This window comes from Populus trichocarpa, chromosome 5 (genome assembly GCF_000002775.5).
Source record: "Populus trichocarpa isolate Nisqually-1 chromosome 5, P.trichocarpa_v4.1, whole genome shotgun sequence".
Classification (NCBI taxonomy): Eukaryota; Viridiplantae; Streptophyta; class Magnoliopsida; order Malpighiales; family Salicaceae; genus Populus; species Populus trichocarpa.
The window spans coordinates 10,727,182-10,749,976 of NC_037289.2; the positions used below are offsets into that span (position 1 = coordinate 10,727,182).

General features: G+C 31.1%; 1 protein-coding gene across 1 annotated transcript; it reads left to right on the forward strand.

Annotated features, from left to right (window-relative positions):
* The first annotated feature begins 305 nt into the window (after positions 1-305).
* LOC7454381 (cyclin-dependent kinase inhibitor 6) lies at positions 306-1,958 on the forward strand. Its single transcript, XM_024600802.2, has 4 exons — positions 306-761; positions 853-908; positions 1,069-1,269; positions 1,383-1,958. The coding sequence occupies exons 1-4, from the start codon at positions 417-419 to the stop codon at positions 1,450-1,452; spliced, it is 672 nt and encodes a 223-aa protein (XP_024456570.1). The 5' UTR covers positions 306-416; the 3' UTR covers positions 1,453-1,958.
* The last annotated feature ends 20,837 nt before the right edge of the window (positions 1,959-22,795 follow it).

Below are 22,795 nucleotides of genomic sequence, written 5' to 3' on the forward strand. Positions count from 1 at the left end.
CGCTCCTCCTCTAATGAATTCCGTGAAAACCATTTCTAACTTCCACCGTACCAACTCCCTCTTTTTTAACCTCACTCGCACTCAAATCATTACCCCCCCCCCTCCCCCCTCTCTAACCTTCGCATCCCCACGTGGCTCTCTCTAATTCGCCTAGAATCCGGCGCTTTCTCTCAACGGCCTCTTAATCCTCATAACGGCGCCGTCAATCTCCCCGTTACAGATTTCCCGTCGCTGTTAACGGACTCTGGACCACCCACCTAGAAAATTAAAAATAATAATCAATTCCATCCCTTAAATACCACCAAGTCAATCCCCTCCGTCAAGAAACACACCCACACCAACAGCAAAATATCAGAGACTGCGAAGCTCTAGCAATACTACTAGTGGCCGTAGAGAGAGCGATTGGAAAACTAGCAATGGTGAAAGTTGCTGCTGCTCAAGTTGGGGTGACAAGTAGTAGAGCTTCAGCGCAAACTTCAAAGAGAAGATCAAGGCATATCAGGATTTCTATTGAATTTAGAAGCAATGTTACTAACCACCGCCGCCGCCGCCGCCAAGACGTTATAATTAGGTCTGAAAATCCAGTTCCATGTAAACCGGATGCTAATTCCGGTGACCGGACGGTGACTGAAGAGAGATGTTCAACTTCAAGCCCTAACTTGGAAGACGACGACGACGACGACGACGCATTAATGTCTGCTTCTTGTTGTTCCAGTAATGGATCGTGTGATGATGAGAGGATTAAATTCACAGATCTGGAGGTGAGAATTACATCAATTCTCCCTTCTTCAATTCTTGAATTAATTTTCGGTTTCTTTTGTATTTAATATATATATTAATTATTATTTGCAGGAAGGGAGTGTTGAAGTTGAAACGTCAATGTATTATAGTAGTAGAAGTGGAGAAAGGTTTGTTTGCTGCGCTATTTATTTTCGCAACAAATATATTTTCGAAAATCATTTTAAAATTTGTTTAGTTTCAAATTCCTTCTCTCTAAGTTGGTGTGGTATTTATATACGTAAGGTCTCTTAATTTTCATCTTCCTTTTTTTGGCTGCTGAATTTATAGAGAGACAACACCGACTTCTAGCGATCTTGGAGAGGAGTCGACCTCAGAGAACATGGATTCAACGGCAAACCCACCATTGAAGAAGCCGAATCCTCATCAAAGATCAACGCCCACGGCGGGGCTGATAAGGATAGCAGATGAAGAGATTGAAAAGTTCTTCGGCGAAATACAGAAAAACATTCCACAATGCTTCAAAGACAAGTAAGGAGAAGAGATATTGTGCATGCACATGAAAACTAATCTATTCTAAGAAAATTTGGCCGTAAAACTAAATGGGATTAAATTTGTTTAATTTATGTTGTTGTCCATGGCAGGTATAACTTTGATTTTGACAAAGATGAGCCGTTGGAAGGACGTTATGAATGGGCTAGATTAAATCCATGAAGAAAAAAAGAAGAAATTAACAATGGCGTTTGTTTAGGTCATGATCATAAATAATATGATCCCCTACTCTGGATTTATTAAATTTACAATTACTAATTTAGAACTACTCCACTCCTCAGTTAGGAAGATTTTTTTTATAAAAAAACTCCATCTTTGTTGTTCTATGTACAGTCTCTTCTCTATGTTTATTAGAAGCTCAGTTTCATCTGTCTTTGTACTATACGGTACTGGTAGTAGTGATCATAACAAGGAGAAGCTTCTTTCCTGTTTTTCTTCTGCTGCAAGGAAAAAAAGAAGAAAATTTGCAGGGTTTGATAGAAGAGACCCACCTGGGGAGGAGCACAGAGTGTAAATAATCAAGCTGATTGTATTAGATTCTTATTATTTCTGGGCAACTATCTATCCACTTCCTGGGAAGTCTGATACTTTCTTCTCTTTGTGGTACCGCAAAATTTTCAGCTTTTTCAGCAAGGAATTGAAAAAAAGGATTTCTTTCTTTGTCGTTATTCATTGAATTTAATTCTGATTTATGTGTTTTACAATGATAGAATTCTTTTAAAAAAATAAAAAGAAATTACAAAAAGAAAAGTATGATAGAGACATCATGAGAGAGAGATGATGGTGTGGTAATTTGGTGGGCTGGGATAAGAGGCGGCAAAGTGCACGCACCATGCCATGGAAGTTACCAACATGAGGTCAAGTACAGAAAATTTATCTTGTTCATCTTAGAGTGTTTTGTTTTGATTTTTTTTTGTTCTAAATTCATTTGTTTTATTACTTTTTCATTATTTGAAGGTGCTTGTGAGGACATGTGATGTGAAAGAAAATATAGGAGTCTTTGATTATAAAAAAATAAAATAAAACTGCAAGTGTGAAAGCAAATTTATAAATCAATAATTGTTGTTCTAAAAAAAAAAAAACATAATAATAAGAATAAAAATATATATAGGGTAATAGAGATATTTAGTAAATAAAACTTTTATTTAAATAAAAGTTTAGTCTCATTCATACAATATACTTAAATAACGACTAAGAGAAATATTCAATAAAAATAAAGTAATTATCTTTTAAAGTAAATAAAACTTTTATTTAAGTAAAGTCTAATCCATATCATATACCTCAAGAATTAATAAGAGATGTATATAATAAGAATAATGATAAACTACAATTTAATGAGCATAAAAGACCTTGAAAATCCATGGTCTCAGGTAATATGCTTGGACCCAAAGCCATAAGCTAAGCTAAGGGAAGAGCCCACCTCTTTTGGACTCAGTCAAGGGAAGGACCCATCTCCATTGGGCTTAACCAAAAGGAAATGACCTATCTCCTTTCGGTCCAGCCTAAGAGAAGAACTCAACTCCACAACCTTCTAAGAAAGGGATGAGCTTAGTCTTCCTAGTGCGATTGCACAATTTACCTTAAATGGATGAATTTAAAGCTCTTTAGTGCGATTACATAACTCTTCAAAGATGAAATTGACACGGAGGCTCTCTAGGGAAATAACCCCACAACTCTTCAAAGGATTGATATTATATCTTAGGGAAATAGCCTCATAACTCTTTATGGGATGAACTTAGACTCCTTAGTGTAATAACACCACTCTCCAAGGAACCCACAGTCACTTCGAAATTTTTGAAGTATGGGCTTCATCCTTTAATGAGAGTCCTCCAAAGAGAGTTAAGTTACTCCAATGAGTTCAGAGATGTGAGTTCCTCCAAAAGAAGTTTCTCCAAATAGAGTTCCTCTAAAGGGAGTTGAGTTCCTCAAAGGGGAGTTGAGTTTTTCCAATGAGTTCAGAGATGAGAGTTCTTTCAATGTAACTTAGTTTATTTTCTTTGAATTTTTCCATCTTTTTAGAATGTACGTAAATAAATAACGAGTAAAATCTTAGGCTGTTTGGTTATTGATTTATGAATATATGATGTTTTAATCCAATGATATCATAGTCTTTTAAAGTCCAAAATTTGTATTAGAATCCATTAATTTGTAGTATAGGTGAGCAATTATTGGCATGAGGATCATAACAAACAAAACACATAAAAAATGAAAATGTCGATGGAAATGCTGATATAATAATCTTCCCAATGCCAATGAAATATTTTGTCAGCAATTTCTTTGGTGTTTTCTAATGTCGATAGAATTGTTGAAAAAATAGAAAACCTTAATAGGAAAATCTTTAGGATAGCATTCCATCGCCTATTTCATCAACATTAGGGATAAATAGATTGAATTTTCATTATATGCCAATAGAATATTTTGTCGGTATTTTTCAATTTTCTAGTAATGTTTCCATTTGTGGTTTGATTTTTTCCTTATTTCTTATACAACATTTGCCTTAAGAGGACGTATGTTAGTACTTCACTAGGTGACAAGCTAGTTTCTTAATGAATTGTTTAAAATGATAAGTTAATAACAACCAAAGGACCAAGAACATTTGCAAAGTTTCTCTCCCCGATGGTTGATGGCATGTCAGTGTATATTTACACCATGCTTGAACTGTTAGGTAGGAAAGCGTAAAAAATACCACAACTATCAAACACAATCTTCCCTAATAAATCATCAAACTAAGCAAGTTATCTCAATAAATCAACACCAAGAATTTTATGTTAAAAATCTTGATGTGGGAAATACTACCTTTTCTTTTTGTGTATTTCAGGTCACCCACTTGAAAATAAATCAAAGTTGGCTTTTTATACCTAGCCACCTATATGACCTAAAAAGACTCTTCCAATGTACAAGCACAATCTATTAAACACAATCTTCCGTTAAGATCAATGAGGAACTTTTCATCTAAAAAAAAGACTCTTCCAATGTACAAGCACAATCTATTAAACACAATCTTCCGTTAAGATCAATGAGGAACTTTTCATCTAAATAATGCTAAATAGATTACACACACCTATAAGTTTTCATTATTGAAAGATTTAAGTAGCAAATTCATATAAATAGTGCATAACAATGAGATAGGAGAAATTCTATACGCAAACTTTTAAAAAAAACAATTAATGAACAATACATTAAAATAACTTAAAAAAAAACAAATAACATCAAGAGATAAAAAAAACTACGTAGAGAGGTTGCCATTTCATTTTGCTATCTATTTTCCTGAAATTAGCTCTATTGAAGAAAGATGCCTAATCTATTGTCCTCAATGGTTAAGCCATCCAAATACCTATAAGAAAACAATGAACATAATTCGAAAATTAAAATATATTATCAAACACATTTTTAATTATTTATTAAGAATAAATTAAAATTAACCCTCTAACTCACAATACTTCATCACTTAACCACTTTAATTATCACTAGTAGCATCAATATTACTATCATAACAATAACCATTACCACACCACTATACCACCATCGACTCCACCACCACACCATCGTCGACTACACCATCACCACTATCTTTTGTCAATATAATCATAATTTTATCACTATCGTATCATAATTTTTCTACACCTCCATCATCAAAATAATAACCATCACCTCACTGTCACCGCCACTAGTTGCTACATCATATAACCATTATCAATATCACCATTACTAGGGGTAAGCAAAAAAACTGAAAAACCGATTAAACCGAGAAAACTAGAAAAAAATAACCAAAAAATCCGAACCGTGAAAAAAAACCGATTAAAATTTTGAAAAAACCGACAGGTTCGGTTTCGGTTTTATAAGTCTGAAATCGAAAAAACTAAACCGAACTGAACCCAAATCGAAAAAAAACTGGAAAAAAACCGAGCCAAACCAAAAAAACAGAGCCAAACCAGTTTGAACCGGTTTTTGTCAAAAAAACCGAACTGAACCGAAACCGGTCAGTTTGAACCGGTTTCGGTTTTTTTTCTTTTTAAAAAATTCGGTTTGGTTACTTTTTTTTGATAAAAACCGAACCGAACCGAAAATGATCACCCCTAATCATTACCATAACAATCATCATCATCATCATCATTATCACTAATACTATTACTATTACTACCATAACTATCACTACAAATGTTATTATCATAACTACTACCATCATCATCACTATCTCTATTATTAATATCATTAATTTTCATATTATACTATCATCAGTAAATAATAACATCAATTAATACACTAATTGTTATTAATTATTTATCAATTATTCATTATTTTTTCAATTCAAACTTATTCAGTCTAAATTAATACCTTTAATTATTATCAATCCCGCATGAAATTAATATTTTTTAAATTTTCAACTTAACCATAAAATTGACACAAAATAATCGGTAACCATTAAATTACTCATTATTCCTTCAATTTTAATACATCTAAGTTACAAAGTCAAATTTAATTTCATCAAGTGACAAATTAAATTAATTTTCCCCAAATCCCGAACAAACCCTAAAATACAAATCATATATTAATATAATAAAATTATCATTATAAAAAAAAACTAAAACACTTAAATATACAAACAAATTACAAAAACTACAAACAAATTTTAATAAATTAACTTTAAATATAAATAGAAGGTGGAGTGAAACATGACAAGAAATAAAACCAATGGAGGGAAGTTGTGTTGACGCCATTGGGTTAGGTAGAAGGATTTTACAAGGGGTTGTCAAAAATTTGAAGAAATAGGGTTAGAGTTTGAATTGAAATCAAACAAAAAGAAGAAATGAGGGAGAAGAGATAACTATGAGGTTTTAAATCCTTGATGAAATTTTTATAGGTAATTTGACACGACAAAAATGTTGATGAAATTTTATTATTATTAATTTTTTATTAAGTCACTGTTTCTGTAAAAAATTACTAATGAAATTTTGTTGTCGTAATTTTCTTCTATAAACAATGAGAGAATATTTTCCTTCGATGTTTATGTTGCTTTTTTTTTATTTATTTATCAATTTTCTAGTAGTAAAAATAAGAGTATTTTTTTATGAGAATCATAATTTTATTAAATTAAAAGCCACCAAGTAAGTAGCTTGGATGAGTTACAATGCTTACTAGAAGAAAACTAAAAACAAGCTAACAATTCATCTTCTCTAGGAATATCATTCCTAACAAGACTACAAGCAATATAATTAGTCTCTGTGTACATCCTTGTAGGCAACAAATTTCATTCTAAAGCTTCCATAGTAATGATGTTGTTGAAAGCATTCTAAAGCTTCCATAGTCTATCTTCTACACCCCTCGCTATCCAACTAATAGCATTTTTAGAATATGATTGAATAACCACATTCACATCTCTTCGTGCAGAATAACTCATAGTCAATTAAAGAGCTCTTTGAATAGCTAAATCTTTTGCCTCATTCAATTTATGAATACCCGTTGGTACTGAAAAATGTAAATAAAACACCCCCTATGATCCCTTAGAACCGCACCAATCTTAGACAAGTCTAGCCTTCCTAAAGAAGAACCTTATGTGTTCTATTTCAAAGTGCCAATTCCGGTGCTTTCTATGGAAGAGGAGGCTGAATTCTACATCTATTACTCCATTTCTTAATACCATCACTACTATGAAGCAAACCAATCTCTGTGTAAACAAAATTTTCATATATAAACCTCAAAGTCTTTGGTGGAGCTAAGACTTTCAAGTCGAAGACTGTATCAACTTTTCTCTTGGTAGCCATAAAGGTTCCAGCAAAGTGTAGCAAGATTTTGAAGTATAATCCTCTTTTGGATTGTGAATCCAGATCCATTTATCTCACATATTCTGATATAAAATAACTTTGGAAATCATCTCAAGTTAAGCAGCAGCTTTTTGAATCTCCTAGCCTTTAAGTTCTGTTCTCCAATGTAAAATGTCAAATCTAAGCTTTGTCATTCAACTCTTCCATATCGAAAACTTTGCACACTTTATTTACAATTAACCAAGCCACTTATCAGTCCAAAACATAACGGAAGTGCCATCACCAACACTAAACCAAACTCCATATTTGATAGCATTTGAACAATTCGATAAGCTAGAGTACACTGACAGCTGTCTTTTAGTGAGTAATAATTAGCCTGAAAATTATGGAATACTATTTACGTAGGCAGACTGATGCTTCTGTAGGATAAACTCTTACCATCCAGTTGCTGCCATATCCACTTTAAAGAGAAGTGCTCTACTTTTTTGAAATTATAGAGCCTAAACCTATACCTCCTTCGTAACTCCCTTTCTCTTCGATATTGCAACTATATTCCAAGCCATTATATAGATTTTTCATTTCTCTACTACACCATACCATAAAAATCTTCTCTACAAAAAAACTAACTTTTTGGCCACTCCATTTGACGTTTAAAAAAGAGATAGGTAATATATAGGAATGCTACTAAGAACCATTTGGATGAGGGAAATCCACTCTTCAAGAAACAACTTTCCTTATAAGTAAAGAAGGTGGTTTCTGACATTATCTAACAAGGGCTTCTTTGTAGAATTCAGTTGGGACTAGCCCTTAAAGGCAAGCCAAGGTACTTGAATGGAAGGCAATCAAATATATATCCTATATGTCCATCTATGACAGTAGTGTTCTTATTACTAATATTGACCCTAATCAATGAGTTCTTGAGAAAATTCAATTTTAAACCCGAGCAAAATTCAAACCATCTCAAAACTTGCCTAACATTCATTAACATATTAAAATTAAATAAAACAAAGCGATTAATCTTTGCGCATCAAGATTTAGTTTAAAACAGTGAAATGTTTATTTTTTCTCTTCTTAAAAAAAAACCCCAACTATGAGGGTAATAAGATCTTTTCCATATGATATATAGGTTATTTTCAAATATATTTGGACAAATAGGTTTTATTATATTTTTTTAGGATAGTAAAATGATTTAGTTACCTTTAAAAGTAAAAAACAAATATTAAACATGTAAAAATGGGCTTTTACATCTTTTTATTTTTCTTAAATATAATGAAATGGTTGAATTACCCTTTAAATCTTAAGCTCTCTAAAAGCGTTTTCATCTTTTAATCATGGTATTTGTTTTTTGTTAAAATCAAATTCACTTAGGCGCTATTTAGTAATTTAACAAATATAAATATTATTAACAAAATAATCGACATGTGTGTTGCAGACATTAGTTTGTTGGCTGCCCCAGAGCCTTTCTAGAGGTGTGTGTTGCTCCGTTCAGTTATCAAACATCGTCTTTCACAACAACATTTGAATCATCTATCTAATTACTATCTCAACATCCTTATATGTTTTTGCTTTATTAAGAACACTTGCATCCCGTTAGCATTTTTTCATGTTTGAAAAAAATAAGCAATCTATCTAATTATATATAATCTAAAGGACAAAAAATAATAGTATCATCAACATATTGAATATTACTAATTGATAAAATACCTCTTAAATGAAACCCACTAAGTAGGGCTTGAGAAACCGCTCTGCAAAGTAAAACCGAGATCAAAGTAAAAAAGAAATGTGACAGAGGCCACATTGCTGAATACCTTTTCCCAGGACAAACCTAGTTGAAGGGGATCCAATTATCAGAATAGCCATTCTTGTAGTTGAAATACATTGTTTTATCCATAGCTGCCAAGTCTTGTTGAACCCCATATGATCCAAAATCCACAGGATGTAGTGCCACAAGATGGAGTCAAAAGCCTACTGAAAATCTATTTTGGAGCTGTCACAACCCCATATAACATCCCTAACCTCTTCTATAGTCACCATTTTCTTCAGTTCTGTAGCCGATTCTACACTTAGTCTCTTGAAATCTCCCCCGTTTAAATCTAGTCTATCCCAAGTAGAGTCTTGGAATAAATTTGGAGAAGTGACGGATAATTTCAGCTTTGATAGTATCAAGCTCGGAGAAGGTACTCTTAGCAGTAACAATCTTAACTAACTTATTTTTTCTTCCTCTAATTGAAGTTGTTATATGAAAGAACTTGGTATTCCTTTCACCTAACTTACACTATTTGATCCTCGATTTCTTTCCTCAAAGAGATTCAAGCTTCTTACTAGTCTCCTATAAATTGGACTATGAATTGGACAGGCCTGCTAACTCAAAGATTGAAAGGGCTAGTGTTTCCTTAATGAGTTCTAGGGAGTTAATCTGTCACTTCATGTTAAGGTTCCCAGAGACTTGAGAATTTCACTCTTTTAATTTAGTCTGCAGAAAACTCCATGTTTAGATGATTCTGATACAATTTAACTATCATTGACATACTTTCTAAAAGACCTTAGAAACAACAGATATGACCACCACCAGCAGTCCAGAAATATATTATGAAAGGCTTCCAGCCCCATCGAAGAGAATCCCAAACCCAATAAGATGGGGTAATGATCCAAAAGGTTCCTGTATAAACATGTAAGAGTGGAGTTTTAGAATTTGAAAGATTATGTAAGACTAACAAAAACATGATTAATCTGACTCGCAAGACTATGCACATACTGTATTGCTACACCCCAACAGAGGCAACTCCTTTTTGCAAACAACAAAGAAAAAATCAAGATCTCTAGCACCACTACAGTTTATTCGCCTTCTTCCTCGTTCTCTAGCCAGTAGGGTTTCATTGAGATCACTATGTAGGATCCATAAGTCATCAAAATCATGTTTCTGCAGAGAAAGTTCCTCATATAAAGGCTTCCTTTCATATACAGCACAATCAACATAAATAGAGACTACAACATAATGAAAATCATGCTCGAAAAAGTAACCCAAAAGAGCTATTCAACTTTTACTACATTCAATATTAGTGATCTTGAAAGTGGCATTATTTCATATAACTAATAAACCTTGTAGATGTTCTTCTAGAACTATCATAATTTCACTTTATCTCCTGCCCACATATTATTAACCAAATAATCCTGACACATAGACAACTTTGTCTCAAGAATATTAAAAAAAAAAATCTTAACTGATGAGCATTGATTATATTTCTAACTGTCTTTCTCTTACACAATCTTTCTATCCCTCTACAAGAAAAAATATTCATAATGATAAAGAAAAAAAACCTGACCTTGAAACATTTTGATTGCAGCTTTCAAAGAGCTTCATTCCTTTCCATATCTTCCCATTCAATTTTCCTTTTAATTAGTAATTGCTTCATCCATTAATTCATCAGATGTCAGCATCAGTTTCTATAAAACTGCCTCGAACATTGAGGACTTTAACCTTATGTTATCTCCTTCTGCTTGTTGCATAGTTATGCTTCGATAAGTCTATTAACTTAGCTAAATCATGCATCCACTAGATCCTGTATGACCAACTTGGCCTAGGCTGAGAATTTATGACCTTAATGTTCACAGTTAGTTTCTGGACAAGATAATGTATTAATTATCATCACATCATTTAAATTTAAGCATCCATATGTGAAATGCTTTATCTTCAGGAACATAATTTCATTGTTAGCGACTTGTATGCTACTATTTAGTAGGATTAATAGCTCATCAATCATCCAAATTGCATTGTGTTTATACAAAAAATAAACATACAATTGTCAAATAAATAGGAACAATTATTGTTTGTTTCTGTACAGGAAAAGAAAGGATGAAATCGATCATGAACAATGAAATCAATCAAGCTTAAAGAGTCTCAATCAACCAAAAGAACTAAGAAAAAGTAAACCAGACAACCCGGAGTTATAATCGATCATAAAAAAGCAATTGACCATTAAAATATGAGTAAACGCAAGTAACTAGAAGGTTTAGTCCTACTTAGAATACAAGTTCTTAACAAGTTAAACTACCATGTGGTTTAGCTTATTTATGCTTTATGAAATTATCAATAAAAAAGAAGTTTGGTTTGCCAGATGGTATATCATATAATCTCTTTATTTGATATTAGTAAGTCTGTATAAGGTGAAATTCAAGTATTTACATAAAAATCTAACTCTATAACAATATAAATAGACCATATCAACTATTATGAAATATGTCCAATCACATATATTTAAATTCCTGCAATTTATTCTTTTTTTTTAACTAGAGGGTTTTTATTTATTTTTTACTGCTTTATGTGCTCTTTTTTTATTGCTTTTTTTTATTTCATATACTTTAAGATTTATGTAACCCTAAAGCTTTTCCATAATGATGCTTTTTAGCTTAGATAATCCCTTTTTAGGGTACGAGATATGTAGTCCTCATTTTGTATGATAGAGGTAGTTGTCACCTCATGATAGGTTCAATCCTAAGTAAATTTAATAGGCAACATATATATTGTCATGCCTAGTGGGATAATATTCTACATATATTATAGAAACCAATAGTTATGTCATTTTCTCAAATAACATCACTTTTACTAATTACTAATGAGTGCATTGATGTTTTCATACCTCCAACACATCATCATGGCTATCCTTTTAAGGGGTCTGATATCATGATTAGATAGTTAAAATTTATTTCTCCACACTCTATTGGTGGCTTTTTCTAAACTCAATAAGACTATATAAGTTATGGCAATTTAACTTAATCAAATTTAGAATAAATTATGGCAAATAGATTTGGATCTCCATGGACCATCATTTGGAGGTAAATCCTATGATATTTTACAATAACAAGCACTTTAATAAGAAATTTTTGGAAGTACTCAGCCTTACCCTGGATACCATATGCCCCTCTAAAAAGTTTCATAATAAGCTCATCCTAATTTGGATATGATCGCTTATGAGATACCATTTACCCCACAAGTATATAAAACATCCCACGTAGATAAATATGACCCAACCACTTTGTCTATGACCAACTCAACCTATAATTGGGAAGATCATCGCTAATAAAGTATATTTTATCAAGGCAATCTCAATCTTTCTATACCCTGGGGACTTGTTACCCGTCACTAATTAAGCAAAACATCCATATTTTGCCACAAAAATAAGGTTACAATGGCCCATTCAATGCTTGATGCAAACTATGATAAGGAGTTTGAAGGAAAAACAATAGCAACTAATATTGGTTATAAAATTTAAAGTGATTAATGAAAATGAAATATACCCAAACTCTTTTCCTAAGGAAGCCATGATGGTGGTTACCCCTAAGGTAGAAATATTCCTTGGTAATGGAGAAATAGAATAACAGTGCCTGATCAACCATGATAAAGGTTGGAGTTAGCCACGGGTGCTATTATAAATAAGGTATATCGATCATGTTAAGGTCAAAGTATTAGCATAATAAAATCATTATAAACTTCTCTATAAAGTATACAAGTGTCTCACTTTTCACATAATTCTATTAGATAGGGAAAAATTAGGGGTGGAAAAACTAAAAAGATTGGCAAGCAATGAAAGATGAAGCCTTTTAGACCTAAAGCCTTTTAACAAGGAATGATATAAAAAATAGCCGTTTAGACCTTAAAAGCCTTTTAACAAGGATACTAAAAAACTTAGAAGGTGTTTGGGTCGCGTTCCCAAATTTTTTTTTTTTTTTACTTAAAATAATTTTTTTTATGTTTTCAGATCGTTTTGATGTGCTGATGTCAAAATTAATTTTTAAAAAATGAAAAAATCTTCATTTTAATGCATTTCTAAGCAAAAAATACTTTGAACCGCCACCGCTACCACAATCTCAAACAGACCCTAGGTGTTGGGGTGACTAGATTTGTGATAATGGGAGCAAGATTGGTGACAAAATAAGAGGGGGTGTTGTTTTCTACAGAAAGAAAAAAAAGAAGAAGAAGAAGAAATAGGGGAGAGGGAGAGGGAGGTCATGCTGATGGTTATAACTTTAATATTATCTATGGATTCCTCGATGGGAATTAACGACAGTAAATTATAATCAGTAATTTTATCAAAAATATTGACACATCAGATTTGTTGACGGAATTAATGAGAAAATACATGTCCAATGTTTTCTTAATTATTTGAATTCCACCAGTAATTCCTTCAATATTCACCGATGAATATATTACTTTACTTTCATTTATATGGAGTGTTACTTTCTTTTAAAAGCAAAGCATCTTTCAAATATTTTGATTTTGAAACACATCTACCCTTAATCAAGCACTACTTTTTTAACCTAAAATAAAAGTTTTTTTTTTAAAACACAATAACACTAAACAAACATAAATTGTTCATATTAAAAAAATAATAAAAGAAAGATATGAGAAAACAACCATTTCTAATTTTGACCCATGTCATTTTATCTAAAAATAAATATGTAGACCTACTCTCAATTTGATCAGGAGCATAAAATTCATAGCAATGCAGGTTTATTAACTCAAATAACCATGATTAAAATCATTGATAAAAACGCAAGTTGTTGTGGTTTTGATATAAGTGGTTCTGATCAGTTAATTGTGAATTTGCCACAACTACATTATGTGGGTCGCCTTGTAGGGATGTTAATGGATCGATGGGCCAAGGCTAAGATAAAGAAAAGGTTGAGTCATGTAGGGTAATTATCTTGATGAAACAATTCAAAACTTTTATCCTATTATTAAATCATGTTCAAATTTTTTGAGGAGGTTTTCAAGTCCTAGTTCTTTATGGAGTCGACTGATTATTTGAAAGGCATTCAAATTAGACTCAAAATGTATTATTTGGGATAGCTTTGTTATTTTCCTCTTTATTTTTGAATTTTCTTGTTTGTTTAAGAATTTTATTATTTTTCCTTTATTTCCTTTATTTTCTAGTTGATTTAGGTCGGGTTTTAGATTTATTTAAAGAGTTATAAACTTTTTAGAAAGATAAACTACTCGAAGAGAAAATATTTAATAATAATATTTTAAATTAGAGCCTTTGTAGAGTAACATTATTCATTAGAATTATATATTACTTGTGTTTGCTGTGTGTGTATATATATATATATATATATATATTGTTTCTAAATGGATCAGGTTTTTAAAAGTTTTAATATTTATATGTGGAATAGTTGCCACGGCATATGTTAAGATGGCTTAAAAGGTGGGGGATAAAAAAGCAAGTCAAACTTTTTACTTGGCAAGCATCTTTTAATTATATACATGAAAGAAGATTAATAAGCTTTGGTAATAGGCTAAGAGTATGTTTAACATAACGCAAGAAATTTTTTTTTTATTTTAAGTAATAATTCAAAAGATATTTTTTATTAGTAACTTATGACATATAATTATTTTGAAGGAGGAAGGGAGTACATGTTGTTATATAACTTTTGATTAAAACAAAATTTCAATTGAAATCAATTTGTAAAAGTCATTTCAAACATAATCTTAATTTGGCAAATTAAATTATCTAACATGGTTAATAAATTCTTCGAGAAATAAAATTAATAGATGTTTATATATTGATATTGAAAATGGTAGTTATTGGTTAATAATCATTTTTATTTCTCTAATTCAACACGCTTTTTATTAAAATCATAAAACATTGTAGAGATGAGAGAAATCGAGCCCCTTGAGTAAATTTGTGTCATGCAAGATATATGAACTCATCTATTCAGAGCTAGCTTTTGAAAGTTGTTATCTCTTTTTATTGTTGTTGAGTAAATTTGTGTCATGCAAGATATATGAACTCATCTATTCAGAGCTAGCTTTTGAAAGTTGTTATCTCTTTTTATTGTTGTCCTCGCTTAAAAAGTTCATGGTCCGACAAAGCTAACTCTTTTCATGTTTTTTTTTACAAAAAAAATAAATTTTATGTACTAAAAATCATAAATCAAGTGTAGCATTTCAATCATGTTTTTAATAAAATAAAAATTCTAAAAATGTTAAATAAATATATTATTAATATGAGCAGTGTCTTTTAATGTTAATAATAATATAAGAAAAACACTTTTTATAGGAAAAGGATGAGTGAAACAAACTGACAGATTTTTACAATCCATTTTAGAATTATATATATAACAAAAATCAAGAGTTAAGGAAATGGTGAATGATATCTAATTTATATAAGATTTTAAATTAAATATTTATATTGTTTGGTTCCATATGATAAAGAATCATCTCAACCCAATAGCTAAAACTATTAGGTGAAGTCCTCTTAGGATATAATTTATATTATTCTCTAACACACCTTCTCAAGTGAAAGCCTTTAGGCTTGAAACTTGCGCAGGCCCACATTATCTTATGCTTAATTTTTATCAAATAAATAAGGATGGTGAGATTCGAACTCGTGACCGCTTGGTCATCAAGACTCTGATACCATGACAAAGAATCATCTCAACCCAATAACTTAAGTTATTATGTGAGGTCTCAGGATATGATTTATATTATTCTCTAACACCATATTCGGTTCAAAAACTGCAGCAGGTTTCTCCTTTTTCACTTGGAATTTGACTTATCTGGGTGTTTGATCATTTTGAGTTTTGTGTCTTCTTCTCTTTCTTTTTCGTCTCTTCTTGCAACCAACCTTCGTCTTCCTCTCTCTATAATTTCTAATACAGTAGTAGTCTTGTGGTGTGGTTGTAAATGTCGTTTAACTGCTATAATTAACTTGAACCAAGATGTTTTTTCCTTTGCAATTCCTTTTCTTTTGGTTAAAATCACGTCCTGTTGGTTTGCTTTCCTGTTTCCATGGTCAAACAATCTCCATGGCTGGTTAAGGATTCCCTATGTGGTTTTTGCCGTCTGCTTTGCTTTCCTCCTGGAAGTTCAATTAAAAAAAACTTTTAATGAGTATATAGGATGAATATGCCATTTCTCAAGGATGCTTGGTTATGGAAAATCAATGTCAACAAAATATTATGTTCAATAGAAACAACACATCATAAATAAAATGGCATAGCAATAGTTATTTAATGAAATTAAATTATCTCATTATTGTTATTCAACGTTATTGTTTTTTTTTTATGAAAAATACGAATTTTATTAATCAACTTATTTAGCTATTAAAAGCATGATTACACAGGAGTAGAAAAGTAACTAAGGACAAGCTAAAATATTTATAAACTAAACATAAATTAGGTTAATTTCTCTATTAACTTACTAAAAGCAGACAAATAAATATAAATCTATTAAAGAGGACTATAACCAGACAATCAAATCAGCCTCTTTATAAACTCCTTGATAAATTATTTGTTAGATGGTTATTTTCTCTATGAATATATGTAAGATTCACAAGAAAAAACACAAGACAGACATTGGAGATATAATTGAAATCACTTTGTAACCACCACGACCTCATTACATTGCTTCCTCTTATCAAAGTAATTGCATTGTATGAATCGGACTCCATAATCCAATTCTTTAAAGATGCATAACAACAATCAATATTTTCAAAATAAGAGTTTTTTAAATTTTCAAAACCTCAGCTTTATCAGATTCCTTAGTACCTGTGGAACAAGAATAGATACAAAGGAATTTTCTTTCATAATCCCTTAAAACACCCCTAATCCCTGAGGATCTAAGCTTGTCATTTGCATATGCATCTACATTCCACTTAAGCATACCTTGAGGAGAAGGAATCCATGGTGATTCACTATGTACTCTTGCCTTGTTTGTCCATATAAAAATACTATTTGGTGATCTTAGTAAGTCTATCCTAGCATACTAAAAGCTCACATCATAGCATTTTTCCCAAGTTGTGAACTCTATGGAAAAGGGAGTAATATATATCATCCTAATTGGTTTCCAGCATTCTAAAAGCAATATGTTTCTTTGCATTGATCCCAAGATCATTACATGCCACTCTAAGTAAAATTCATCCAAAGACTTTGGTAAGATCTATTATTGTCCTAACCAAACCACCACTTGTGAGCATAACTGTCATACCATTATACAATAAAAAAAAACATGTTTTATAGTCTCAATCTTTTTTTATATAAAATGCAACTTAAATCATTCCCATGTAAAATACATCATGTATGGAGAAAAACTTTTATAGGTAGTTTATTTAAAATGGCAAGACAAAGATTAAACTCCTGGTAGAAGAATGATCTCAAGAAATCTTAAACTTTTCACTAAAAAAAAACCTTTTAGATATGGTCTCTAAATCTTCTTATCGATGACATTTTGACTTAAAGAAACCCTAGATTTGCAAAAGTTCCCTTTTCCTTTTTCCAATCCTATTGTCTCCTCCTCCATGAAAATCCATTCCATGTTCTATGAGATTAAAGTATTTGTATTTGCACACACAACATAAAGTCAAGGAAATATGTATTTGAGAACATGATTTCCTAGCCATTTTAAAGTTCAAAACTAAGTTTGAGCCTTATTTCCTGAAATAGCATTTTGTAAGAAAATATAATAGTCTTCCACGCTATTACAAATAGCACAGTATCATTCTAAATAGCTGAAAGAGCTCTTGTAAATTGTAGAACCACTCCAATATTGTCAGGCTAATATTTCACATCCAGAAAAGTCTTTTAAGTTATTTAAATATCATTATTGTACCACTATAACCATTTAAACATCATTGCTTTATTTGATTTTTTTTCATAATAGACCCAATTCCTAATATCCCTCCAACTTTTGACCTAGCTAGGAAATTCCAAACCACCTTACAAATAGATTGTTTATTCATATCTCTACTCCTTAATAATCATCTTTGTATAAAAATAATCTTCTTAGCTACACTAGATGGAATTTTAAACAAAGACATATAGTAAAGAGGAAGGTTGGACAATACTGATTTTAACAAACAAAGTCTTTCCACCTACCAAAAGAATCCTATCTTTTCACATCCTGGGATAAGATTTAATCTTTTCCAGAACTGGTTTCCAAGTTGAACATAGTCTTAGATTTTCTCCTAGAGGAATCCTCAAGTAATTAACAAGAAAACAACTTGATTTAGATCTCAAAAAGTCAATCACTCTTTTAGTAAATTCCAAATTAACATTAATACCAATTAAAATAATCTTATGAATGTTAACTTTCAAACTTAAGCATAGCCAAAATCAATTAAGAATGATTTTAATATTCTTAAGAGTTTCCATGTCATTCAAATAAAATATCACTGTATCATTGGCATATGAAAATAGAGCTATTATTTGAGAAGATATATTAACTTCTGAATAGAGGTCATTCTATCTTGTTTTACCAAAAAAAGATTGTTAACCCTTCTATAACTATATTAAATAGGGAGGATGATAAAAGATCCCCTTGTTGAATACCTTTCTTCATATGAAACTCATTAGATAGTAAGTCATTGATAAGTACAAAATGATAAGTCATCGATATACATTTCTAGATCCAAGAGATCCATTTATCTATAAAACTCATATAACTCATAACCTCACAAATAAAATCTTAAGGTATCAAGTCAAAAGCCTTTTGAAATTCTACTTTAAAGAGAAAACCTTGAACATGTTGCCTTCTTATACTATCTATAATTTGCTAATAAAAAAATAATTAAGGATATGCATCTCTAAAATGAAAACAGACTGAGATTCACTTATCACCTCATTAATAACTTGTTTAATTCTCAAGGACATGATCTTAGCAATGATCTTATAAATCTCATTCACGAGACTATAGGCCTGGATTATAAGAACTTATTAGCCAATTTGATCTTCAAAATTAATATCATATAAAAATTATTAATCCCTTTTTAACATTTTACTGGTTTTGAAAAAATCTTAAAATCATCAAAAAAACATCTCATCTCTTATAAGTGTCCATGCATTTTTTTATATGTTAAAGTAAAATCATCAGGTACTGGAGCTTTAACACTGCTTTTTTTACTTCCTTCAAAGTAATCTCTCTATCCAACCAAACTGAAGAGTCAATACTTAAAGACTTAAAGCATGTACTTCCCATATACATCTTAAGAGCAATGTCAATACTGAATAGATTGGAGAAAACATTTGCAACCTAAGATTTGATCTCTAAAAGACCAGTAATAACATTTCTATCAATAACAATTGAATCAATGAAGTTCTTCATGTTAGAAAGAGAAGTCGAGAGATGGAAGAATCTGGTATTCCTATCACCCAACGTCCAATAGTTGTTCCTTGTCTTTTTCCTCTAGAGAAATTTATAATGTCTGATCAAGTCCCCCAATTCAAAGTTTAAACACCTCAACTCATCAGATTTAGCATCTATTAAACTATCACTTTCACTTTTATTCTTAGTTCTCAAGTCTGGATTTTATCATTTTAATTTTATTCTTCAAATGCCTATAAGTGCTAGATTTCCATTCTTGTAATTTTCTTTTCAACAAACTAAGATTCTTAATTAATAAGATAGAATTTGTGTGGCGTATCAAAACAAATGGATGTCCACATCGACTCTAAGTCAGAGTAAAATTAAATACGCATCAACTAACAATCCAAAAATCAAATGGTCTCCTACCCTAATCTCTAAGTTCTCTATCATAAACAATTGGGCAATGATCTAAAAGGCTTTTATCTAACCTAGGGAATCTACTCCGAGGAAAATCCAACATAGCATCTGGGTATACAAACATCTATCAATACGACTTATAAAAAAAAACCCTTTAAACCAAGTATAGCGATGACCTTGCAAAGAAAACTTAATAAGTTCACAAGTATTCAGAAAGTGTTAAACGCTTTTTGCTCCTACATGATTTAAGAACCCACTTCTTCTCTTAGTCTAACTCAAAGTTTTATTAAAATCACCTATAACATACAAATGTCATTTAAAAGCAAAATTAAGAATAGTGAGCTCCTCTTATAAGTTTTTCCTATCTTTCAAACTATCCATATCATATTGACAAATTACAAAACATTTGAAACCTATTTCAACATAAGTACTAAATAAAAAAATCCTTAAAGAATTGAATTTGATGTCTAAAATCTTAAATGAATCATTATTCCACATGACTAATAAACCACCAGATTTACCCTCAAAGTTAAACAAAAGAGTTTATAATCCTAGAATAATCCTAGATAATTTAGTTTCAACAATACAAAAAACATTCCATTTCCTCTTCGTTAGCCATGTCTTGAAATTGACTTTTCAATGCATCATTTTCATAAGCTACTGTAATACCCAAAGCATCTTTGACATTTACTAAACTCTGGACATCTAGCTTTTTATAGAAACAACCCACCATTTCTATACCTTTTATTCTTGCCTGCTGTGAATTATGAAGATTTGATGTAACAATACCATAGTCCATGGAGGGGACATTGAAATTGTCATCTCACCCTTCAAAACGACCCTTCATATTCAACACTTTTACTTTCCCATGTTTTTTCTTCTTTATAAGGCTTTTCTACTTCTTTCATACAATGAAATAAGAGAGATCAATATACCCAAGTGAGAATTTCCAGAAGCAGCTAAATTATTTGTAAGCCCAATACAAAGATTAATATTAAAATCCATCTCTCTTACATTTCCAAACAATCCACCCAAAAGTCTATCCTAATTTGAATTAATAGCCACATCACAAGTCACTGCTACACTCTAAATCTCTAGAAACAAACAAAGAATATAATGATTTTCATTGCAGGCTCATTGAAGAATAGTGAGACATCATCCATTAAAGAAGAGGTAGTCGTAGGTTTCTTCTTGTCATAGTTGAAATCACATATATTTATTCATGTTGTATTTGATGTTAAAGGCATGTCATCACCATCAACCTTGCTAAGGATGATATTCAACATTATAGTTATAATACGCTTCACAAAAATAATGGCTTCTAGTTGTTATTAGTCGTTACACTAACAGTAACAACCTGCTTATAAAATTGATATTTTGATAGTTTTTATATTTGAAGTTTATATTTTCATTTTTTTTTAATATAGTTATAAAATGCTCATATGACTTTTACTTACCTAAGTGTTATTATTATGTATAATGTTATCTTAAACATAATGAAAGGCAATTGGTAAATTTGGATGTGGACATGTTTAGGTTTAGGGTAAGTTGTCCATACACTAGCAAGTGAAAAGTTTTGGTGTATATGGGGACATAATCACACAAATGAAGATGAAGCTTTAGAAATTTCAACTGATTTCTTAAGCTACCATTTCATATAGTTGTGATCGGATAAAGAAAGCTAACTTTGTACTAGTTGTATCCTTTATGGAAACATTTGGATAAACTTTACCATTCCCTTCATGTCATGCAATATTAAAGAAGAATGACGATCTAATATAATAAAATAAAAGGCAACTAGTAATGGAGCGTCAACTTGTTTATGTTTTAATTGCTTGCTTCTTGCCCACAACTAAAGAGAAAGGAGGAGCACAAATGGAATTGAGCGGTAGCTTTTTTAATCTCAGACCCTGCTTGTTTACTTTCTGTCACTAACAAAGTAAGAAAAAATGAGTGCAAATGCTCTCAAACTTTTCCACATTAACACCAATGACCAATAATCAGCTAAAGAACAACTTATACAACGAATAAGAGCATCACACATAACAGAGAGAGAGAGAGAGAGAGAGAGAGAGCACAAATTCCTCCACATAAACATTTGAATAAACTTCAGCATTCCTTTCATGTCATAAATTAAAAATTAAACTAAAATAAAAAAAATACTAAAGGGCATCAGTATTTCATTGTGCCTTATGAGAGGTTTCATGGTGGATTTGCAAAGTGAAACCACTTTTTTTTAGTTCCAAATTATTTTTTTAACTTTGATCCTTTAATTTATTTTTATTTTTATTTGGTCTTTTAACGTTGTGTTTTTTTTAGAAATGGTCATGCTGATTTGTTTTTATGCCTACGTACGGGGGTCTCACAATGTCAAAGAGATATTATGTTGCTTGATTAATGCTTGGTTTGGAAGAATAAGATTCATTTTTTATTTATTTATAAGAATTATAGCTTTGGGGTTCGAATTTAAAGATTAAACAAATATGGAGTCCTTTTTCTTTGCTAACCATAAAGGACATATTTTCATGGTCAAGGAAAGTTTCTTTTTTTTTCCGGTCACTCAATGTTTTATATATATAATTTGATCCTTTCACCTTGATTTTTTTTTTCAACTTGATAGTTTGTTTTGATTGCTTATCGCAATGTCAAAGCAAAATTCCAATGCTTGGTTGATGTTTGATTTGGAAAACTAAAATAAAATTATGTTTATGTAAAACAATTAGGAGTTAAGGGACCAAAATGGAAACCCAGACAAATATAATGGACTAGTGTAAATGGGCACGGTAACTTTGCTAGTGCAGGTTTTTTGTGCGCTAGTGTGTGGAAGTTTTATGTCGCGCTCTAATTGTGCGTGCATGGGCTTCTAGTGGCAGAACACGATTCTTTTGTTGTTGTGTTGGATTCCTTCCAGCAAAATCTTTTAGATGAGCAGCGTTGGTACAAGATGCAAATGTGTGGCGGCCCTTCTTTTTTTTTCCCTTCTCCTTTTTCTTTTCTTTCTCTTCTTCTTGGAATTCACGTTGTTTTGCAAAATATAAAAGGTGTCCTACCATTTTTATTTTTTTTCAAATCTGGTACTCATTTTTTTTTTTTTGAATATTTTTTTATTGATTTTTTTTCAATTTCATCCCTTAACAATTGGTTTCATTTTTTTTCTTCAAATTTAATCCTACTTCTTTTGATTTCTATTTATTTTGTTTTAAATCTGTTTTTTTATTCAATTTCATCTCTCAACATTAGATTTATT